Source organism: Zalophus californianus, chromosome 7 (assembly GCF_009762305.2).
Source record: "Zalophus californianus isolate mZalCal1 chromosome 7, mZalCal1.pri.v2, whole genome shotgun sequence".
NCBI lineage: Eukaryota > Metazoa > Chordata > Mammalia > Carnivora > Otariidae > Zalophus > Zalophus californianus.
The window spans coordinates 44,091,923-44,114,561 of record NC_045601.1 but is presented as its reverse complement, the minus strand read 5'-3'; the positions used below and the strand labels follow the sequence as shown (position 1 = coordinate 44,114,561).

Below are 22,639 nucleotides of genomic sequence, written 5' to 3'. Positions count from 1 at the left end.
AAAACATCCTTAGAAGCAGTTTTGCATTTGTAGATTGTTTTCAATGACTTTTCTCAAAAGAAGATCAATTATTTCCTCATACAGACACAAGAGGGCAGACCTACATAAAATAATGAATTTTCTACTATTTAGATTTTATTTCTCCTTTGATTATTTTCTGATCTTCTGGCAAAGTGAGAAAATGCTAAGTTTTAAAAAAAATTTGCTCTTCTGCTAAGTAACAGCACAACTTTAAGATGTATAAAGTTATATGCTGATATTATGTAGAAAATAAGGTTAAAAAAAGTCAAACACATTACTAATTTATTAAAGCATGTATACAAAAACCAATTATATGCTTTTTAGCTACTGAGTGAATGTGTCATGTCACATCCTATCTATTTAGAGTGCCATAGGGTTCATATTTTTCAGTTCAGTTATATCTTCTTAAACAGTAAAAAAAATATACAAAAATAAAAATAAGAAAACTGTTTCTTTTCAGGTATGCAATACATAAAACACTCTCATGTTAAAAATAAAACTTTATCATTCTTTTATCATGTTAAACAAAAACCAAGTCATTTAAGTCATTTTATCAAAATTTTATTTACATTTTTGATTTATATAAATTTTTCAGCAAAATATGCTGAAATCATTAGGTGTCAATATTTTGGCTGATCAAGCCCCGTCATGATTTAAATGGGGTTTTTATGATTTAAATGATTTAAATTTTATCTTCCTCTTTTTAAAATGATTGCAACACAGAACTTAGCAACATCCTAAGGAATGTAAGAGAAAAGAAGATAAACTTCATCAATAAACAGACCATTTCTTCACTACTGCCCGAGAGATGCATTGTGAGCTTACAGGAATCCAAGGATACTGCTGTGTGTAGAGGTATACATCTTCCATTCCCTTCCCCTGTTCCCCCACCCCCCAGGAAAGAAAGAAAAGAGGGACATGGTAAGGGATACATTCTTTCCAAAGAGAAGACAAGGCTCTGTTGTTTGTCTTCCTCTTCTGTCATAGTCCTTGTAGGGTCAGAGAGTTTTTGGGGAGGGTGGGAGGAGAGGGGTGACATAGAACAGAGGAAAGACCCAAAGACAGTTTGCACATGGAGGTCTATATTCTAACCACCTGAAGGCATAGATGGCCTCTCTTCATTCACAAAGGAAAATATTTCAGAGTACTACACTACCTGCATTCTAGCTGAGTTAGTAGGAAATCATGGGAATCAAGGAACAGCATGAGCATGACACTGTGAGGCTGACTCAATGATTATTCCTAAGAAGAGCAAAACTTCCACATTACAATATTAACCTTTGGAGGGAGAAAAGCAGGGAAAGAACTGTGCAGATCAAATGAGATAAAACACTTCCGAGAGCTACAAAGTTCTATATAAATCTATGGTGGTGTTAGATTGTGACTCTGCCAATTTCCTTTCCTTGGTTGTAAAAAGAGAGGTTTCTTTTATGGTGAGAGTTTAGGAGTTGTGCTTGAAAATCATACACATATCTCACAATTTATCAGATGGGCTGATCCTTATTATGGCTCTTCCCTTTATGGAAATTAGACTAAAAGGAAGTCAATTCTTTAAAAGTCTTTTAAGAAACAACCAAGATGGGGACAACTGGGTGGCTCAATCGGTTAAACGTCTGCCTTCGGCTCGGGTTGTGATCCCAGGGTCCTGGGATCAAGCCCTGCATCGGGCTCCCTGCTCAGCAAAGGGCCTGCTTCTCCCTCTCCCTGCCGCTCTGCCTACTTGTGCTCTTTCTCTGTCAAATAAATAAATAAAATCTTTAAAAAAAAGAAACAAACAACCAAGATCAGAACTTTTTTTTTTTTAAAGATTTTATTGTTTTGAGAGAGAGAGAATGAGAGACAGAGAGCACAAGAGGGAAGAGGGTCAGAGGGAGAAGCAGGCTCCCCTCTGAGCAGGGAGCCCGATATGGGACTCGATCCCGGGACTCCAGGATCATGACCGGAGCCAAAGGCAGTCGCTTAACCAACTGAGCCACCCAGGCACCCAAGATCAGAACTTTTATAATAAAGACAGCATTGGAGGCTCCAAGGAGAAAGTATTTAAGAACTGTTTTCTGTAATAGTACAAGAAGGGAATGAGAAGAGAATGGACCATTAAAACTTAGACATGAGGAGTCTTAAGTTTTCTTTACCTGGTTTCATCTTTCCTCTACAACACTTAGGAGCACTACAAAGAGACCATCCCCAATATGGTTCATCAAAAAGTAGGACATCCCAGGGTGTGTGCAAATGTCCTCTAGTAGCCTTCTTCCTCTACCATGTACTAGGGAGAAGATTTAAAAATAAGTTTGGCTCTACAGTGCACCTCCAAGCTTCCTATTCTCTTTGCACTGTTCCAAGGTTGGGACAAACTTCAAAGCAGAGCATTTTCTAAGCAGAATGAAAGTAGTAAATTAGTACTTATTCCTTTAAATTCACTCAATTTTCTCAGTTACCTTTCTATCACACCTTCAGGTTGGAATAGTATTACTCAGCACCCCATGGACAACTACAATTCTGTGCAAAAATACCAACTGGAGAAATAATCTGATCCCTGGTCTCATATAATCATAAAGCATTTGAGAACTAAAATAGAATAGTATTTTAAAAATTAGGTTTCTGGGGTGCCTGGGTGGCTCAGTTGGTTAGGCGTCTGCCTTCATTCAGCTCAGGTCATGATCCCAGGGTCCTGGGATTGAGTCCTGCATCAGGCTCCCTGCTCAGCAGGGAGTCTGTTTCTCCTTTTCACTCTCCCTCTACGCTCTCTCTCTCTCTCAGATAAATAAAATCTTTAAAAAAATAATTATAAAAATTAGGTTTCCTATCTTTCAATCACTTGAACTGAAAAATCAGAAATCTGGTTAAATTGCTCTTTTTTGATTTGTAATTCAAACATCATAATAATGTTTCTTATTGGTTATGTGGTTTTTATACATAATCAAGATTGTTTAGTACTGTGTCCAAACAAGAATAAGGAAGGCACATGGGATGTGTTAAGGATCCCCCTGTAAATGTAGCACATTCAGGTGTGTGTATGTTTTGGGACTCAGATTTGTGAGGTTTCTAGGTAAGTGATCTCCTTATCCTTTAACAGGATATATTCCTTTAATCTTTAATATTTTTTATTAGTAGCAGTAATAAATAGTAATTTTAAGTGTTTTTTTAAAGGGAAATTTTACAATTTCTAATAGAATTAATGAGTTTCAGAAAATTCTGGTAATAAAAAATGGAAGATAGGATTTACAAAAAAATTCTATAGATAATTGCTTTTCCACTTAAAATGAGCTGTGGAAATTATCCTGGAATAGAAAACATTTCCAAATCAAGAAATGTACACATTTACACGTTACTTTAGGGGATACACACCACTTTTATTTACATGTGATATTTTATAAAGTGCTTTCCTCAAACTGATTAATAAATTTTTTTTAAGATTTTATTATTTTGACAGAGAGAGGGCGAGCACACAAAAAGGGGGAGTGGCAGGCAGAGGGAGAGGGAGAAGCAGCCTCCCCACTGAGCAGGGAGCCCAACGTGGGGGTTGATCCCAGGACCCTGAGATCATGACCTGAGCTGAAGGCAGACGCTTAACCGACTGAGCCACCCAGGCACCCCCTGACTCAACTTAATCTTTTTAAAATAAGTACATCTCTGCTTATAAACCTAAATACATTTCAAACACCACCTGACTTTAGTTCCACCTACTCATTTCATAGATGAAGAAATGAGAAGACATGCAGATGGCCAGCAGACACATGAAAAGGTGCTCAACATCACTATCAGAGAAATGCAAATCAAAACCACAATGAGCTATCACCTCACACCTGTTAGAATGGTCATTAGCAAAAAGACAAGAGATAACAAGTATTGGCAAGGATGTGGAGAAAAGACAACCCTTGTGTATTGTAGATGGGAATGTAAATTGGTGCAGCCACTATGCAAAACAGTATGAGGCGTTCCTCAAAAAATTAAAAATAGTACTACCATAGGATCCAGCAGTTCCCCTTCTGGATATTTATCTGAAAGAAATGAAAACACTAACCCAAAAAGATATATGCACTCCTATGTCCACTGGAGCACTATTTACAATAGTCAGGACATGAAAGCAACCTAAGTGCCCACTGATGAATGAATGAACAAATAAAATGCGGTATATATACAATGGAATATTATTCAGTTGTTACAAAATGAAATCTTGCCATTTGTGACAATATGAATATACCCTGAGGGCATTATAAGTGAAAAAAGTCAAAGACAAATACTGTATCATTTCATTTATATGTAGAATCTTAAAAGAAAGAAAAACATCACAGGGAACTGATGGGTGGTTGCTAGGGGCTGGGGGTGGGCAAAATGGGTGAAGTCAAAAGATACTAACTTCCAAGTTATGAGGATGTACCATACAGCATGATGACCATAGTTGATAATACTGTACCATATATTTGAAAGTTGCTAAGAGACAAAATTTTACAAGTTATAACAAGGAAAAAAAAATTGAAACTGTATGGTGATGGACATTAACCAGACCAGACTTAGACTTATTGTGGTGATCATTTCACAAAACATATATATATCAAGTCATTATGTTGTAGAACTGGAACTAATATAATGTTATCTGTTAATTATATATCGATAAAAAAAGAATAGAAAAAGAAACTGAGGCCCAGACAGAAAATCATCCAGGTTCTGAATCTGATAGAAACAGAAACAAAATCCAAGCCCCCATACTCCCAAATTAATGTTCTATTATACCATGCCAGTTCCTTTGTTTCACATTTCTTTAAATTGAATATGTGTTGCTTTATTTTTATGCTCACTTAACAAATGAGAAGGAAAGTAAAGACTAAGTTAGGTACAAGATTTTAAGTTTTTCATGTTAATCAGCCTCAAATATTTTTTAACTTCTGTTTATCAAAACAGTACTTTGCGAGTTTATACCCTTTATGCTTAGTAACTTGCAGGAAAAAGGAAAAGTGAAACAAACTGCGCCTACGGACATGGACACACTGTCCTATATTCGTGTGCTACTGTACTCCTAACATCCACTGGAGGGAAGCAAACACTAGACTTTGAGCCTTACCTGCACTGGTGTTTCATTTTCTTGTCGAAACTCTTCAATTTGCTGCTGTTGCCAAGGAGCTAAACTGTAAGAGTCCTCTGTAGTTCTACTTTCCAAAGGGTTTGTCCGCAACTGCTCCGTAAGCCACATCTGCGTCCTCACAGAAGGCTGAATGGGAACTCCACCTACTGCCTGTTGACCCAGCAATAAATATTTCGGAGGTTCAAAGGCCTCTGCACTTGTCACGATGGGCTTGCTTTCAGGTAAGGCACTGTATGTCATGTCTAAGGTCGGTCTCCTAAGAGTGGAGGAAGAAGCTCTAAAGTCCTCTTTGCTACAGCTCTCGAATTTGTATTTGCAGTCCAGAGTTGATGATCGTTTTTTATTTATTTCCTTGTCCTCTAGCTTAAGCATCTCCATACTATCATGTAAGCAGCTAGGCCCAATTGTTCTTAGTTGCGATGTTAAAACCTTGGCTCTCCCTGTCTTTTCCAAACCACTCCTTGACTCATCAGCATGTACGATGCCACCCTGGCCACAGTTATCCGGGGCAGTGAGTTTGGATAAAGACGACCATTTCCGGAGAGGCCGGAAGTCCTTCATGTCTAGTGAAGAGTCCTGCTCTCCCCTACTATGGTTTCCCAATGTTTGCATGAGGCTCGTACTCCATTTTGAGCCTTCTGATGTCAATGATTCCCTATGTTTGGAAACTGAAGCACTGGAGTTAGACGGCATGACATGGGCAGTAGGAAGAGTAACCAATGATCGACTAGGCTTAAAAGATAATGTGCCACTTGAAGTTGAATGATCTGGAAAGAGAAAAGAATGTCAAATTAGTTATAATTAACAGGAAAAAAAGTCTCCTAATTGCAAAATGCCAAAACAAATATCCGAATATCGTTTCCAAGCACAAGGTTTTCAGAGACACTTCATCAAAATGAGGTTATTATGATGTTTATCTGAAACAAACCAAACATATTTTCAAATATTATTTTCTAAAAATGAATAATGGAATATATGCCCATTTACTATCTACTTACAGATAAGTGACTAGAAAACAGGTTTACAGTCACCCTATTTAACCTAATTATTGTTACTTTTTTAAAAAGAAAAATCCATCTCCCCATTGAGAGGTCTTATTCATCATCCAGCACTGAAGCCTCAGAAATAACTCTACTAGAAAATGGGTATTTTTCACAGTCTTTCCTAAACTGTGGAAATCTATGCCATACTCAAACATTTTAGCACCTTCCCAAACTCTATTTCAAATCAGAAATATGGGTAAAGGAGATCCTACAATAATGGAATATAATTAGAAAGCACTCTAGCAATATACTTATGGATACAGAGTAGTTCCTCCATTCCCAGTCTCCCTTAAATGGCATCATCAATGGTACGTTTCCCAAACTAGAACTCCTGTAGTCTACTTAGACTGCTACCTTTCTCTGCAGTCACTAAATCCCCAAGTTGTAAAAGCCCTCACTTCCAAAATGATGACACAGCTATTGCCTTAGGTCAAGCCTTTACATATTATTCTTCTACACACAGTAACAGTTTTAGTAGGCTCCATGGAACCCAAAGCACAAATAAAGACCTCTCTAGTCCATGAACTTACCATCAAGTGACAAATTATCATCAAATGTGTCAAATCAAAATTAAAGATTATAAATTTTCATCAGAGGACACTTCAAAAGGGGATAGCAATTGAAAGTGTGAGGGGAGAAGAGGTGAGTGGTGAAAGGCAACTTTCACAGCTTATTCTATATTTTTCCATACTGTTTGGCTTATACTAGAATATATTTAATACTACTTGTGAGTTTGATGTTGTCTTAAAGAAATAAAATATTGCAAAAAGAAATGATGAAAAGGCCATAAGAAAATTCAGATGAGAAAGAGCCACATAGACTAATTCAAACAATGAAATTCCAGTAAAGAATTGATTCACTTGGAGATTAAAAAAAAAAAAAACTACTGATGGAAGAATACAAGCAAAAGTATTATAGTGAACATTTATTTATCATGCTCAAGCTTCTCATCAGCTTCTGCAGAATCTTTTTATACTCAGAATAATTCCCACATTATAAGTCTAATCTCCCCAAATTAATTTTAGACCTCAGATTCCCAAAATACTCTGCAATTATGGTGTAGACATTCAGAAACACCTGCACAAGATTTCAGTTTGGAAGTGAGTCACATAAGAAAATGGCTCTGTATGGAGCTACCCTTTCTGGCTGGTACAAGCAACAGCAGGGGCATTAGCGTTCCACATTGGCAGCACCAGGGGCAGCCAATCAAGTTCTGGCCCAGAGTAGCAGCAATTGGGCAGCAATGGTATGTGGTGGGGCTGGAAAAGTAACAGTTCTCAAAGGTGATCTGAGGTATACTACCTGTAAGTTTAACCTTAAGCCTGGTTCTCCAACCTTCCCCCAAAATTCTATGAGATACTAAACACTCTTAAATAAATTCTTCATTAAGCTGATTAAGAACACTAACTGATCCAAATATGAAAGCCAGAAGAATGCAATTCCCAAGAAAAAACCAAATTATCCCGTTTATCTGCTGTATGTAGTAAGTATCAAGAAAAGTTGCTCAAAGGAGGAAATTAACATTTAGAAAAGTTAAGTATATTGCTCAAGATCATATAGCAAGTAAGGTCAGCAACTGCAAGCCTGTACTTCACACCACTGGCTGTGCCCTAGGGTGGCGAGGGCGGGACTTAAATCCTGCTCCACACACCCAAACTCCATCAGTCCCGAAACACAGTCTAAAAAGAGAAAAATCGTTCGTTGGTTATGCAAACTCTGCTTCAGAAAAATGTGCTTGATTCTCTCACCCCCTTTCCAACCAGTCTTCCACATCTGAGGTCATACCATATAGAAATTCAAGAAATGACAGTGCTTTGCGTTATGTCATATTGCATGCAAACAGAGTGCCATGGAAATCTGAACCTGAACCATTGGATTCAAAGACTAGTATACTAGATATTGTATCAAGGCAAGCAGACTAAATTTTTTAAACAAAAAAAATTTCCTCAAGGTAATTTTTTTTTTAAAGATTTTATTTATTTGACAGTGAGAGAGACAGCGAAAAGGGAACACAAGCAGGGGGAGTGGGAGAGGGAGAGGGAGAGGGAGAAGCAGGCCTCCCGCTGAGCAGGGAGCCCGATGTGGGGCTCTATCCCAGGACCCTGGGATCATGACCTGAGCCGAAGGCAGACACTTAACGACTGAGCCACCCAGGCGCCCCTCAAGGTAATTCTTGAAAGGTAAAGATGAAACAGAATTATTTAAGTCTTCAAATGCCCCAGTAAGGAAAGAGCCTGGCCTTCATTCATCAAGCATTGTGATACCACTGAAAGTTTCCAAAGGAGTGAACAACATGATCAAAACCATACTTAAAATGATTATTCCAATAACAGTGTTGAGGACAGATTAAAGCAAAATGATTGGCAACAGGAAGATTAACAGATTATTATGATAATCAATAGAAAAAAATCAGGATAAGCTACTGAAGGTCAATTCTAAATAAAAATAGGACACATGTCCCTAAAAATGTATGAAATATCTGTATTATATAGTACTACATCTATTTACCAATATGTAAGTGTGTGTGTGTATCTATACACATTTATGTTACTATTACTAAAGGAGTATTTGTATTAAAATCATTAAGTGTCTTTAACTTTAAAAAATACAAATTTGAAATTTTGTTTTTTAAATTTATAAAACTTTGTAAATAAAGATAAATTATAAAGGTTAAATGTAACAGTTTTAAAATTAGTCTTTTTGGATTCAAATCCTGGCTCAACACTTAGTGGCATGTGTTCAAACATCTTTTTAACCTCCTTGCATCACAGTCCCTTTGTCCATAAAGCAGACAGAACGACAGTGAAGATTAAATGAAAAAACACACATAAAGGACTCAGAAGAATTTCTGGTACAAAGAAAACCATTAGTTATTATTAAACCATTAAAAAAGCTCAGTAAATGTTATTCCATCATATAACAGACAAAAAAACTAAATAGCCATAGGATACAAGGAACTCTAATAAATTTAAAAACAAAACAAAACCTAACAACCCAATTTTAAAACAGGCAAAGGAAATCAGAAAGCAAATCACAAGAAACGCAAATAAAAAATATATGGTTTTTTTTTTTTTTAAAAAAAAGATGTTCAGGGCATGTGGGTGGCTCAGTCTATTAAGTGTCTGCCTTCAGTTTAGGTCATGATCCTGGGGTCGAGAGCCCTGAGTCAGGCTCCCAGCCTGCTCTCCATCTCCCTTTGCCCTTCCTTCCTGCTCATGCTCATGCTCTCTCTTGAAAATAAATAAATAAAATCTTTAAAAAAAAATGTTCAAACTCATTAATAGTTAAAGTGTGTTCCCTATCCTATTCATAAGATTATTAAAGGCTACCATATCTTACAATGATGAGAAAATAAATTGTTATAGCCTTTGAGAGAAGAGAAGCAATCTGTATATATCAATATTTAAAATATGCAAGCATATAAGCAAATATATGTAAACACATATATATTCATGAGCAGAGAAACAGTCTGGAAGAATACACCCAAAACTTAATAAACAAAGGTATACCCTTCATCATGGAAAGAGGAGAAAAGGAGAAAGATGTTTTCATATTTAACTTTATACAATATCTTAATTTCTTTTCAAGGAGCATAATCATACCATTTGGTCAAACTATTGCAAAGATGTTTTGTTTTGTGACCTCAAAGAGTTTAAAATATCTCAAATAACACTGTTACTTAAGTATGAATAATGTATCAGGTGACTGTCTCACTTTCCAAGTCACAACTGAAACCTCTGAGACCACAGGTCACCAATCTTGGCTGCTACTTGTATCTGATAATGTGCTATTTTTTCTGACTACCTTTGTTAACTCAATATTTCCCAACTGCATGGAAAATCAATAATTGGTGATAAAAACCAATTCCACATCATATAGTATTTCCTCCTACAAATCTGAAAGTAACTGATATATGCTATTCAAAGAACATTATACTGAGAACAGAATTTACTCCTAAAAGTCACTCATCTGAATTTCTCAAACTTTAACATACAAAAACAATTACCTGGGATCTGGAGCCCTTCTTCAAGAGATCCTGATTCAGTTAAAGTAGAGAGGTGACCAGGAAATATCACTGTCGAGTGAGTGATTCTCTGTTCTATTCACTACAACATCACTCCATCTGTGTCTGATTCTAGTTCTGAAGCTTTCAAGCTTAAATATCCCAAGTTCAACCATCACCAGTATCTGAGTTCTAGTGTACAAACTGATATACTGTGACTTTCAGATTTCAGTACTGACAAAACTAAGGATTAAAGCCTAGTCTATTCACACACATAAGCACATACATATATACATACGCACATACAACATGAAATAAGGAAGAAAAAATTAAATATTTGATAGCATGGATATTTAGAAAAAGGACCATTATATCTCAGAGATAAGTCCAGAAAATATTAACACCTAAAGAATGTTATTTTCACCCTAATGAAACAGGCAATTAGGGACAGATGTAATACAATTCCTAATGTGCTTCATTATACTATCTAATTGTAGCCACAAATCCCAAATGCAAGTTATTACAATAGGCATCTGGCCCACATCTAAGTTACCACAGTGAAATCTGAAACCAGCAAAGGGTAGTCCTTTTAAAAACCAGAGGACAGGGTCTACAGCATTCACAGATAGCATAGTACAGCTAATGGTTTCAGACAGCCTTCTCCCTTGCAATCCGAAATCTAAGAGGAGGACTTTGCTGTAACCTGATAATACAAGTGAATATTTAAGATAATGTATTCTGAATTCTGAACAAAATCTCAACCTTTTGTTTCACTGTCATGTTACTGTTATCTGGCAATAGATGAATACATTGATTCTATCTTCTCTTGTATTATAGTCTCTCTCTGTGTTCTACCCTTCCTAAATAAAAGTAAATAAATTCAAAAAAGACCACACCATTCAGACCTATATTACAACAATAAATCACAAGTGTTTAGATTAAAAAAATTAATCAGGAAACTATATAACCTCATATCAAAATATTTTGATTTAAAATGTAACTACTTAGGGGCACCTGGATGGCTCAGTTGGTTAAGCACCCAATTCTTGAATTCAGCTCAGATCATGATCTAAGGGTCATGAGATCAGGCCCCACATGAGATCAGGCCCCACATGCCTACCATGGAGCCTGCTTAAGATTCTCTCTCTACATCTCCCTCTGTGCCCCCCCAACTTGCACACATGTTCTCAATCTCTCTCAAATCAAATCAAATGTAACCACTTAACATATTTGTCAATATGAAATATTATAACAAATATTACATTTTTAAATAAAAATTTTAACTCTAACCCAAAGACAATAGTTTTATACAACAGCATGATACTTTTTTCTTTCCTGCTAATCCTATAATATCAGAAAAAAAGTTTTATGCCACATGTAACTCCATCCTTTTTTTTGAACAAATGAATATTTCTAAGCATTTCCTGTATTTTTATAAATATTTTAAAATATTCTAAGCTACATCCTGGTAGTAAAAGAGCTATATAAAAAAATTCAACAATAATTCAACTAAAGAATCTCCTAGGAATGTATTGTATACAAGGCACTGTACTAGGTAAAAAAGACAATGCAAATACCTTATTCACAAAAATATGAATATATCCCCTCCCCTTAGGGTTTACAATTCATTGTAAATGAATTCATGTGGATTACATACACAGCTACAGAGCAAAACTAAAGTTTATCATAAGGAAACTATAAAACACCAGACAATGAGAAATAAGCCAGAGAGAAAAGGCAGACTATTCATAAAAGAACTCTCAGGATAATAGCCAACTTCTCAACAGCAATAATGGAATCCAGAACACCGTGAAATAATATCTCCAAAGGGTTAACAGTAAATAACAGGCACCCAAGAACTGTTTAGAAAGGTAAGCTATCTTTCAAGAATAAGGGCAAATATATTTTCAGCCAAGCAAAAACAGAGCTTACCACCAACAAACTCACTAGAAGAGCTACTAAGATTCCTTTAGTTTCTTTCAGGAAGAAGACAAATGAGTCCTGAGTTGTAAAAAAAAAAAAAAAAAAAAAAAAGTAAAAATAAAAACAAAGAATTGGGTTTTTTTTTTAAGCAAATGCAACTAAATCTAAAAAAACAAAGGACGACAACTGCATAAAACAGTAAAAACAATATCTAATTTGTGGGCTAAAAAAGGATAGAAAAGATTTGCAACTATAACATACAACACAAAACAAGGGTGCATCAGCCTCCCCTTTTTTGGTTAAGATTTTTTTTTTTTCTAATCCCAGGACCCTAGGATCATGACCTGAGCCGAAGGCAGACGCCTAACTGACTGAGCCACCCAGGCACCCCCAGAATTCCCATTTTTTAAGGTCCTTATATCTGTGAGAGGAGGAGAAAGATTCTAATTACCATTCTAGACAGTCAAGCTAAGGGTTACATAACATCTACATTAACAACTAAAAGAAGAGGTAGACCTAGAACAACTGTACAGCCACAGGCCAAAGAATAAAGTTGGACTCCTACCTTGTACCATCCATAAGCACTAACTCAAAATGAATCATAGCCCTAAAGACTATAAACGGCTGAACTATAAAACTCTTAGAAGAAACTATAGGTGTAAATATTCATGACATTAAGTCAGGCAGTGGTTTCCTAAATATAATACCAAAGCCCAAGCAACAAAAGAAAGTAAAGATAAATTAGACTTTTATCAAAATTTTTAAAACTTGCTGCCAATTAAACTTTCAAGAAACTAAAAAGACTACACCCAAGATGGGAGAGAATTTTTGCAAATCATTTATCTGATAGGGATTTGTATCTAGATTATATTAAAAAACTCTTACAACTCAATAAAAGCACAAATGGCCCAATTTAAAAATGGGTTCAGATTTGAACAGATATTTCTTCAAAGAAGATATACAAATGGACTTATTAAAGCATATGAAAAGATGCTCGACATCATGTAGTCATCAGGAAAATGCAAACCAAAACCACAATGAGATACCACTTCATACCCACTAGAATAGCTATCATCAAAATGACAGATAATAAATGTTGGCAAGGATGGGGAAAAATTGGAACCCTCATACAATGCTGGTGGGAATGAAAAAAGGCACCATTGCTTAGGAAACAGTTCGGCAGCTCCTCAAAAGATTAAACAATAGAGATATCATATAACCCAGCAATTCTACTCCTGGGTACATACCTAAAAGAATGAAAATATGATCATAGAGACATTATTCTTAACGCCCCAAAGCCAAAACAACCTGAATGTCCATCAAATGATGAAAAGATAAATTGTGGTATTATCCATAGAATGGAACAGTATATGACAATAAAGAGAAATGAAGTACTGGTATATGCTACAACACGAATGAATCTTGAAAACATTATGCTAAGTGAAAATCGGTCACAAAGGACTACATATTAGATGATCCAGTTTATATGAATTGTCCAGAACAAAGAAATCTATAGAGACAGGAAAGATTAGTGGTTGCTTAGGAAGATGAAGAGTGACAGCTAGTGGATTTCTTTTAGGGAGGCTAAAAATGTTCTAAAATTGGATTGTGGTAATAACTGCACAATAAAAAGAATATATTAAAAACCATTAAATTGTACACTTTGGGTAAATTGTATGGTATGTAAATTATATCTCAATAAAGCTGTTTTTTAAAAACATGGTAGTGTATAACTTCTTTATTAGAAAATTTTTATTAGGAAAATGGCATGAAGAAAAAAGTCAATCAAAAGAAGGCAAGAAAGGATGGAAAAAACCTGAGATGAAAGCAGAAAAGAAAGTATACAATAGGGTTTTTAAAATGCACCAAAATATAATAATCATCACAGTAAGTGCAAATCTACTCAGAAAGAATTGTCCAAGTCATTATTAATCCAGTTAAAATGTTTACAAAAGATACACCTAAAATACTAAGTCCTCTTCTCTGAAAACTATAGAATACTTATGAAAGAAACTGAAGAGTACACAAAGAAATAGGAAAAATTTTCCATGCTCATGGGTTGGAAGAACAAATATTGTTAACATGTCTATACTACCCAAAGCAACCTACACATTTCATGCAATCCCTACCAAAATAACACCAGCATTTTTCACAGAGCTAGAACAAACAATCCTAAAATTTGTAAGGAACCACAACAGATCCCAAAAAGCCAAAGCAATCCTGATAAAATATTGTAAGACCTCTTTTGGCATTATGGTATCTGCATAAAGTCTGAGAATAATCACAAAAAAGAATCATATAAAAATAACTATCAATAACATTAGGAAAACTGTATGTCAAGTATCAATATCATAATAAATCATGCTTTCCTAAACTGCTTGCTTTTATTTAAGGATAGTGAGAAACTTGTTTCCCTACAGCCAAATGTATGGCCTACTCTTTTAGCAACTGTACATGACAGCGATCGTATGCAATTCTGTGCATAAGCATTTCTGTGTTTATAAAACAAAATGAAAAGCTGGCTTCAAAAACAAGAAGGTAGAAGGCATTTCTGATCTCCAACCGGATTATTAGCAACTTAATTAAAGGACAATCTGAAGTACAGATTAAAGATGCCAACAATTCAAAATAAAACTCATTTTAAAAGCCAGTCAATACAAACAGCTTTTTTTATTTACACAAAAACTTATTTCTTTTTTCTTAAGTGCCTTTTAAAATTTCATTCAACTTTACCATTTTCTGGATACTGCCCACTAGTTTTAAGTCTCACCAGTCAGTTTACTTATAAAGAGCTGTACGTTATTTCTCTCCTGTAAAAATTTTCACAAATTAGAACTTAATCTCTTAAATTACAGGATGTGATTTTTGAAAATGCAAATTTTCTTAGAAACAAAACTTACTATGACAGAACAGACAACAAATTATCCATCTCCATCTATCTATCCTCCATCCATCTGCTAGTTTGGGGAGATTTGAAGTTATTAATATCCCTAAACCCATGGCTGTATGAATAGCCTTTCCAGGTCAGAAATACATAGGTTCATCACAGAGAACTAAAATGAACTAAATTCAGCTTAGCTTGGTCAGGTTTAAGCATTCATATCCTACCAGCTCAAGAAACAAAAGAAAAATTGAGTGAATAAATGAATGGATAGATGGATGAACGGATGAATGAATAACAGTGGAAGTAAAAATGAAGTCCATAAAGATGCAAAATATACCTCCTGCAAGCCTACTAGAGCTATGATGCCATTATATGCCATGTTTAAGAATTTAAAATGCAAATATTTCATTTTAAGAAATAATGTAGATCAACAAGAAAACAAAGTAGAGATGAGGCGCAAAGGAAAAAGTTATTTGGTTTGCAAAAGAATGTAAGTCATAATTATTTTGAATACTGCTGTGAAATTATTTACTTTCACAAGTAAAAGAAAAATGTTCTGTGCATAACCTCTGACCTACTCCCATATGCAAATGAAGAACTAAAGTCCATAAAGGTTAAATTACTTGACCAAGTACAAATCTCAAAATAGAATCCGGGTCCGTTTCTCAGTCTAGTGTTACCTATACCATCCTAAATTACACCTTGCAGGACTTCTTTCCATCTAGTTTCTCCCTTCTGAGTACAGATATCTTACACAGTGGGGTTAAGGCAGAGCTTTGGAGTTAGACTTGAAGAATCTCAGCTCCACCACTTGAAAAGCTGTATAACCCCAGATACATTATTAACCCCCTCTAACTCTTTTTCCATCAGTTAAAAAAAAAAAAATACAGTTAATCATATTTTATCTCCGAAGGATTCTATAATGAAGAATCTTTTTAAATCATGTATAAAGTACAAAACTCCATACTGAAAAAAATTATGGTAGGTATTTCTATTAATGTTAAAGCCAACTGACTACTGTAGCAGTCAAACTGTAGTTTGGTGTCCTCTGCTCCATCTCCAGAATCTCACACCTTCCTGTCTTGGACCATGCTATTCTCTCAGCCTAATCTCCTCTCACCTTATGCCCTGCCAGTTCCTACTTACATTCTGGACCTTGGCTTAAACATTACTTCTGCCAGAGGTCTTTCACCAAATCCCATGGATTCAGGTATGCCCCCCTACCCTGTGTACTTCATCTATCACACTGCTATTTTATGTTAATTATTTCCTATCTGTCTTCCTCACTAGAGAAGTTCTAGTGGAGTCTGTTTACATACACAAGGAACAGGGGAAAATGTCTGTTAATCCCAACCCCTAGCACAGTATCTCACACAGAGCAGACACTCAGTAATTACTGCCTATATGATATATATAAATGACTGAACAAGTCCTTACCTTACAAGGCCTTCATTTCTTTATAAAATAAAGACAATGCGCCAACTGGTAACTTTTCTGATTTTTCTTCCTTTCTGATATGTGTACATAGTCACAGGATGACCTCAAATTTTATATTAAATAGCCCTATTATTTCTTAGTAAAAACAACTAACTAATGAAAATATGATTAAATTTAAGTCCATTTTTATCAGTCCCTTCTGAAATAAATGAGGTTAATGAGATGAGAAAATTATCTCTAATACAAATTAGCAGTTGGGAATTATCAAAGTAAAAAATTATTTAACTCTATCTGTACCTCTTTTTTTAGTAAAGTATATAAATATGCTTGAAAATTAACCCCAAAACAGACTGTTAGAAGCTACATTTAAGAACTCAGATTTAAACAGATAAAAGAACTGCCTGCAAGCCGACCTCCCAGGTTTCATGTCATAATCGTAAGGGAGACGAAGACTGTCCTGTGGAAGGTTACAAAGACAGCCTAGGCAAAAATGAAGTTCTTTTATTGCACAGGGTCCTATACTTCCAGTTTCCTCTGGCTTCTCCCTTAATCATTCAGCTCTGGCACAACATCTAGGTTGTACCCTACACAAGCGCGGCATACTTCAAAAACAACTCCCTGTCAAACTAATTTCTGTGGTAACAACAGCTCTTTACAGCCTCCAGGTTTCAGCAAAGAAAATCTAGGAAGAAACTGGTGATCTGCTGGTGTGGCCTATGTCACAGTTTGGTGGTCTTGCGGACGCATCTATCCTCATGTCACAGATCCATTTCCTACCAACCTGAATTTGACACCTCATGAAAAAATTACCACAGCTAAAAGGTCGTACCACTAATTTTAAATTAGTACCTCAACTTCTTGTTAAATATATTTTTAAAAAAACCCTCACACTCTTATCTAGCATTATTTGAAATCTCAAAATACTAGAGCTAAAAGCAAATCACTCAACCGTAACTTAAGAGCATCGTTCTGTCCCATGCACGCTGAGATTCTGATGTAATCTTCTCTATTTAGATATTTTTGATTCTGCGGTTCTTGAAAGACAGTAAGTTATTCAATAAATACTTATCAAGTGAATGAACCTCTAAACGCTATGTGTTGGAGAGAAAAAAAAGAAAAGGTACTTCTACTTACATAATGGTCATTTATAAAACTGGATAGTTGTAATTCATACTGCATTAATATTCTATATTCAGTTACTCTATACTCACATGCAGATTTTAAGTTTTTAAAGAATTAAAATAAAAAAGAATGCAAGTTATTTTTCAGATGATTCATAGGATACTCTGAGAATTTAGCAGTGGCCAAAGAGCATCACCTGGAACATCAGTTAAAACCAAACAATAATAAAAGGCAGAGAATACGGTGGGGAGAGGGTATCTGACTAGATGGTAACCATTCACAGTTTAAGGTTTGATAACTTACGTCACTGATGTGCTGTACTCAAAGTAATGTACCACGGAATTTAATAATGATTCCATGTACTTTGATCTATACCCAATAAATCAAGTTTATACTTAGCATATAGAGGTATACCTATTCAAAAGTGATCGCCTTCAGACAAAGAGAAATAATTACTAAGGTAAATAAGAACTCAAAATTTACTATCAGGTTAAATACATAGCTTATGTGTAATATAAGCATAATGTTATTATTTGCAAAGAACAGCCAAACTTTAGACACTTGTAGCAAATAGGCTCTTTCCTCCTAAACACTCAATTTCCAACCAAATTTGATATATGAAAGAGTGGTGCAATCATACTCTTCTACCCACTCCCATTCATGTGGGTACCTCCTGGCCTCACAGCAAACTATGCTCTGAGACTCCAGGGGGAATGTTCCTTCTTCCCTCCTAATTAAGTATGAGGGCCTACACCTCAGACCCAAAAAGGGGAATTCCATCAGGAATTATTGACATTATTCCTTTTCTCCGATTCCCAACTGAGCAACAGAACTCCGGAATTTCAGGAATTCTCCAACCTAAAATCTTCCCTAACCTAACCCTTTATACCATACACATCTTAACTTTCTCTTTGTCAATGGAACCAGAGCAATCCCACAGGTGGTGAAGCTCTTATCACTTACTGTCAAAATGATAAAAGGGGTGTGCTCTTCGTACTCCCAGACGGACAACAGAATACAATTTATCATAGACATAATGCTATCAATATAAATTTCTATTACATTAAATATTAAGTGGTCTTTCAGGAGTTATTTTGAGAACCCAATACTCTTTCTACTGGGAAATATATAAACATATACACACACTCAAAATCTTTAAAAGTGAACCCTTTACAAATTATCCACTCTCAAAACCAGTATGTCCAATATATCCAAAAGAGATATAATGCAAGCTACCCTTGTAATTTTAAGTTTTGTAGTAACCACATCTTACAAGTAATAATGAAAAGGTAAAATTAACTTTATTAAATGCCTTTATTTAAATACCAAATCCAAAATATTATCATGTCATCATGTAATCAGTATTAAAAAGTATTAAGATATTTTACATTTTTTTACACAAGGTATTCAAAATCCAGTGTGCATTTTACATCTCGATTTGGACTAGGCACAGTCAGTCGAAGCACTCAATGAGCCACATGTTGCCAATGGCTACCATACCGGACCACATAGTCCATCCTATACTATTATTTTCCATAAGCTACTTCAAATATCTCCAAAAAAAAATTGACAGTAATTTACAAAAGTTGTAACTATGTGTACTGACATCAAGTACAGTAAATAAACTGTAGAATTAATTCAAGAGGTTTTGTTAATTAAAAAGAAGTTCTTGTTAATAGCTCCGTGTAGTACATAAATCATGTAGGTATTTAATTTGTATATGGAGATTTTTACAATAATCAGTCTTTCAAGAACTCAAATGCATTTACACATTTCACCTAAAAATTGTCACAACAAAATAATGCAGCACTTCAAGCCACAGCATTAAAAAATCAAGAAGGAATGTACACCCTCCTCTAAGACAAGTAGTAACGGTAACAGAATTGAAAGCAGCTAATAAAATATTCTGTAGATACACTCTAAAACAAACTCAAATTATACTTGGAAACACTGGTCCAAATTCACGTATATTATTTATTTTATTTATTTATTTTTAAAGATTTTATTTACTTATTTGACAGAGAGAGACACAGTGAGAGCAGGAACACAAGCAGGGGGAGTGGGAGAGGGAGAAACAGGCTTCCTATGAGCAGGGAGCCCGATGTGGGGCTCAATCCCAGGACCCTGGGATCATGACCTGAGCCGAAGGCAGATGCTTAACAACTGAGCCGCCCAGGTGCTCCTCATGTATATTATTTAGAAATTAATATAAGTATATGCTATGGTAATTCTCAGCTGGGGGTTGTAGTACAATGGAGATGAACACTTTTGGGTTATTCTACAATGTATGGGATTTCAGGGGAGCCTGGGTAGCTCAGTTGGTTAAGCGACTGCCTTCAGCTCAGGTCATGATCCCAGAGTCCTGGGATTGAGCCCCACATTGGGCTCCTTGCTCAGAGGGGAGCCTGCTCCTCCCTCTCCCTCTGCCTTCTATTCCACCTGCTTGTGCTCTCTCTTTCTCTGTGTCAAATAAACAAAATCTTTTAAAAAAAAAATGTATGGGATTTCATACAGATTTAATTTTATAAATGAGAAAAAATAAATTCTTTACAGATCTATGGTTAGTGAATGACAAAAAATATTTCTATAATACAAGGCCAAAGTAAAGCACAACCACATGACACTCGTATGAAATAAATTAACACACAGCATGTTCTAAGCTGACATTTTATTATAAATCTCAACCTATTAGCTATATTCTAAAGCAAGACTATTTTCAATATTCCAGTAATCCTCCACAATGGTTATTTTTTTGATCCCTTTATATAAAACAGATATGCCATGAAGTAAATCCAAGAATGACAAACAAGACTGTAAGAAGACTCAGGACTCTTACCAAAGAACAAAGAATGAAGGGAAAGAGCAAAAGAACAGCTCCCACGAAGTAGCTACCATGAGAACTTCAGAAAGACAAATTTAGAGGGAAAACATATACTAACTGGAATCCAGTATTACATAAGCAAAAACACCACGCTTTCTAACTAAATAGAATGTGCCTGCTAAGGGCACCTGGGTGGCTCAGGTGGTTGAGCCTCTGTCTTTGGCTCAGGTCATGATCTCAGGATCGAGCCCTGCATCAGGCTCCCTGCTCAGCGGGGAGTCTGCTTCTCCCTCTCCCTCTGCCTCTCCCCCTGCTTGTGCTCTCTCTGTCTCTTTCTCGCAAATGAATAAAAAGAAAAATAATCTTAAAAAAAAAAGAATATGCCTGCTAAATATGCCTGTTTTAATATACCACCTAAAACTATTTCCTATATTCAGGTAACATTTTTAAATAGCTGACTTTTTTTTAACAGTACACTTCGCCTCTCCAGGCAATGATAAACGCAATCAAGATCATTCATCACCAGTACCACTCAAACCATAATTCTGATTCATTTTCCAAAGAAGTCCCAAATTTCTGATACTGTCAGTCTTCCTGAGTGCTACTACTCCATCTTACTTTCATCCACCATTCTTTACACTCCTTCCTTATCCTTTCCTAGAACTCTTACCCTATTTGCTCTATGCCTCATCCATATATAGCAGCCTCCAAATTAACACTACCTATCGTGATCATGCCTTAAACTCAATGGATTCTTTGGACAGCAGGGTATTCTGTATAGATCTGTGTTATATATACCAGTAAAATCACTCATTGCTTCAAGTGTTACTAAAAAACTAACAGGGAAAGGAGTTGGGAGTTCAACTTGGAGGAAATGGAAAAAATAATGAAGGTCCAAAAAATATAACATCTTCACATCAGCCCAATTCGAGAAGACAGTGGAAATCATGCTCTTTATCCCTAAAAGATTAAAGGAACTTGAATTTAACACCTGATGAATAATTCAGTGAGAAAAAGCAGTGATCTTTGCTACTGTTAACAAATAAATTAGTTTCAAACCAACTCAAAGATTAGGGAGAAAACGTTGTTTCCTAAACAGCAATAGAAAAGATAAATAATTATATAATAATACACAGCAGGATCAGAGAGTTTCTGGAGATTATGAAAAAGATACTACTATCAGTAATATTCTCAATGAGATATTTTCAGTTCTTCAGCCAGTGATTATGAAAAGGTAGCATCTCAGCCTTGACATCATGGAGCCTAGTCTGAGGGGAGGGAGCAAAATTATTTTTAAGCTCTCCTTGGCCAAACCGAGAAAGGAAAACTCCCAGCTGGATCCAGGTTAATACCATAATATTCTATGGAGGTTGAAGTAACTATCTTTTTTTTTTTTTTAAAAGATTTTATTTATTTATTTGACAGAGAGAGACACAGCGAGAGCAGGAACACAAGCAGGGGGAGTGGGAGAGGGAGAAGCAGGCTTCCCGCTGAGCAGGGAGCCCGACGCGGGGCTCGATCCCAGGACCCTGGGATCATGACCTGAGCCGAAGGCAGACGCTTAACGACTGAGCCACCCAGGAGCCCCTTGAAGTAACTATCTTAAAAAAAGGACTATTGAGTTTCAAAGCCAAAGCTTCAGAAAGCTAAATAATTTTATCTCTGGATCTCAAGTAAATTTTTGAGAAGTCATAACATACAACCAAAGTTAAGAAAGAGTATGATTTGCTTAAAGCAAACAGCTTTACACTAACACTAAGAAAATCCCAGGGCATCCACTCTACAACTTTTAAATCCTCAGATCTGTTATCCTTCCTACATCATTCTCTCCTCAAAAAAGTTAATTTTTAAAGTTTATTGATGAGAATAGCTAATGACATTTTTCTAAACCCTCAAAGCAGTACTCCTGTTTTATTTTCAACTAAACTTAGTTCTAATTACTCTCTAGCACTTACTTATTTCATGCCTTTCTATCTTATCACATATTCTATAATAGAGTGTTGTGGAATGAATTGTCCTCCCCGCAAAGATACATTAAAATCTTAACAGCCAGAATATGATAATGTGGCCTCATCTGGAAACAGGGTCTGTGCAGATGTAATCAAGTCAAGATGAGGTCATGCTGAATTAGGGGGTGGGGGGGATCCTGAAATCCAATGACCAGTGTCCTTAGAAGGGAGAGATCTGAAGACACAGAGGAGAGCCAAAGAAAGCCATGTAAAGGAGGTAGAGATGAGAGTTATGATGCTACAAACCAAGGAATGACAAACTGCTGGTAACCACCAGAAGCTAGAAAAGGCAAGGA

At 35.8% G+C, this 22,639-nt stretch overlaps 1 protein-coding gene across 5 annotated transcripts in view; it reads right to left on the bottom strand.

The window, feature by feature from the left end:
- CEP85L (centrosomal protein 85 like) overlaps positions 1-22,639 on the bottom strand; it is a 226,345-nt gene that overhangs the window by 103,744 nt on the left and 99,962 nt on the right. For all 5 annotated transcript variants that reach the window (XM_027603613.2, XM_027603608.2, XM_027603609.2 and 2 more), the window contains one exon: positions 5,081-5,868. In XM_027603613.2, coding sequence (XP_027459414.1) covers positions 5,081-5,794 — 714 coding nt within the window. In that variant the 5' untranslated portion in view covers positions 5,795-5,868. The remainder of the gene's footprint in view (positions 1-5,080; positions 5,869-22,639) is intronic.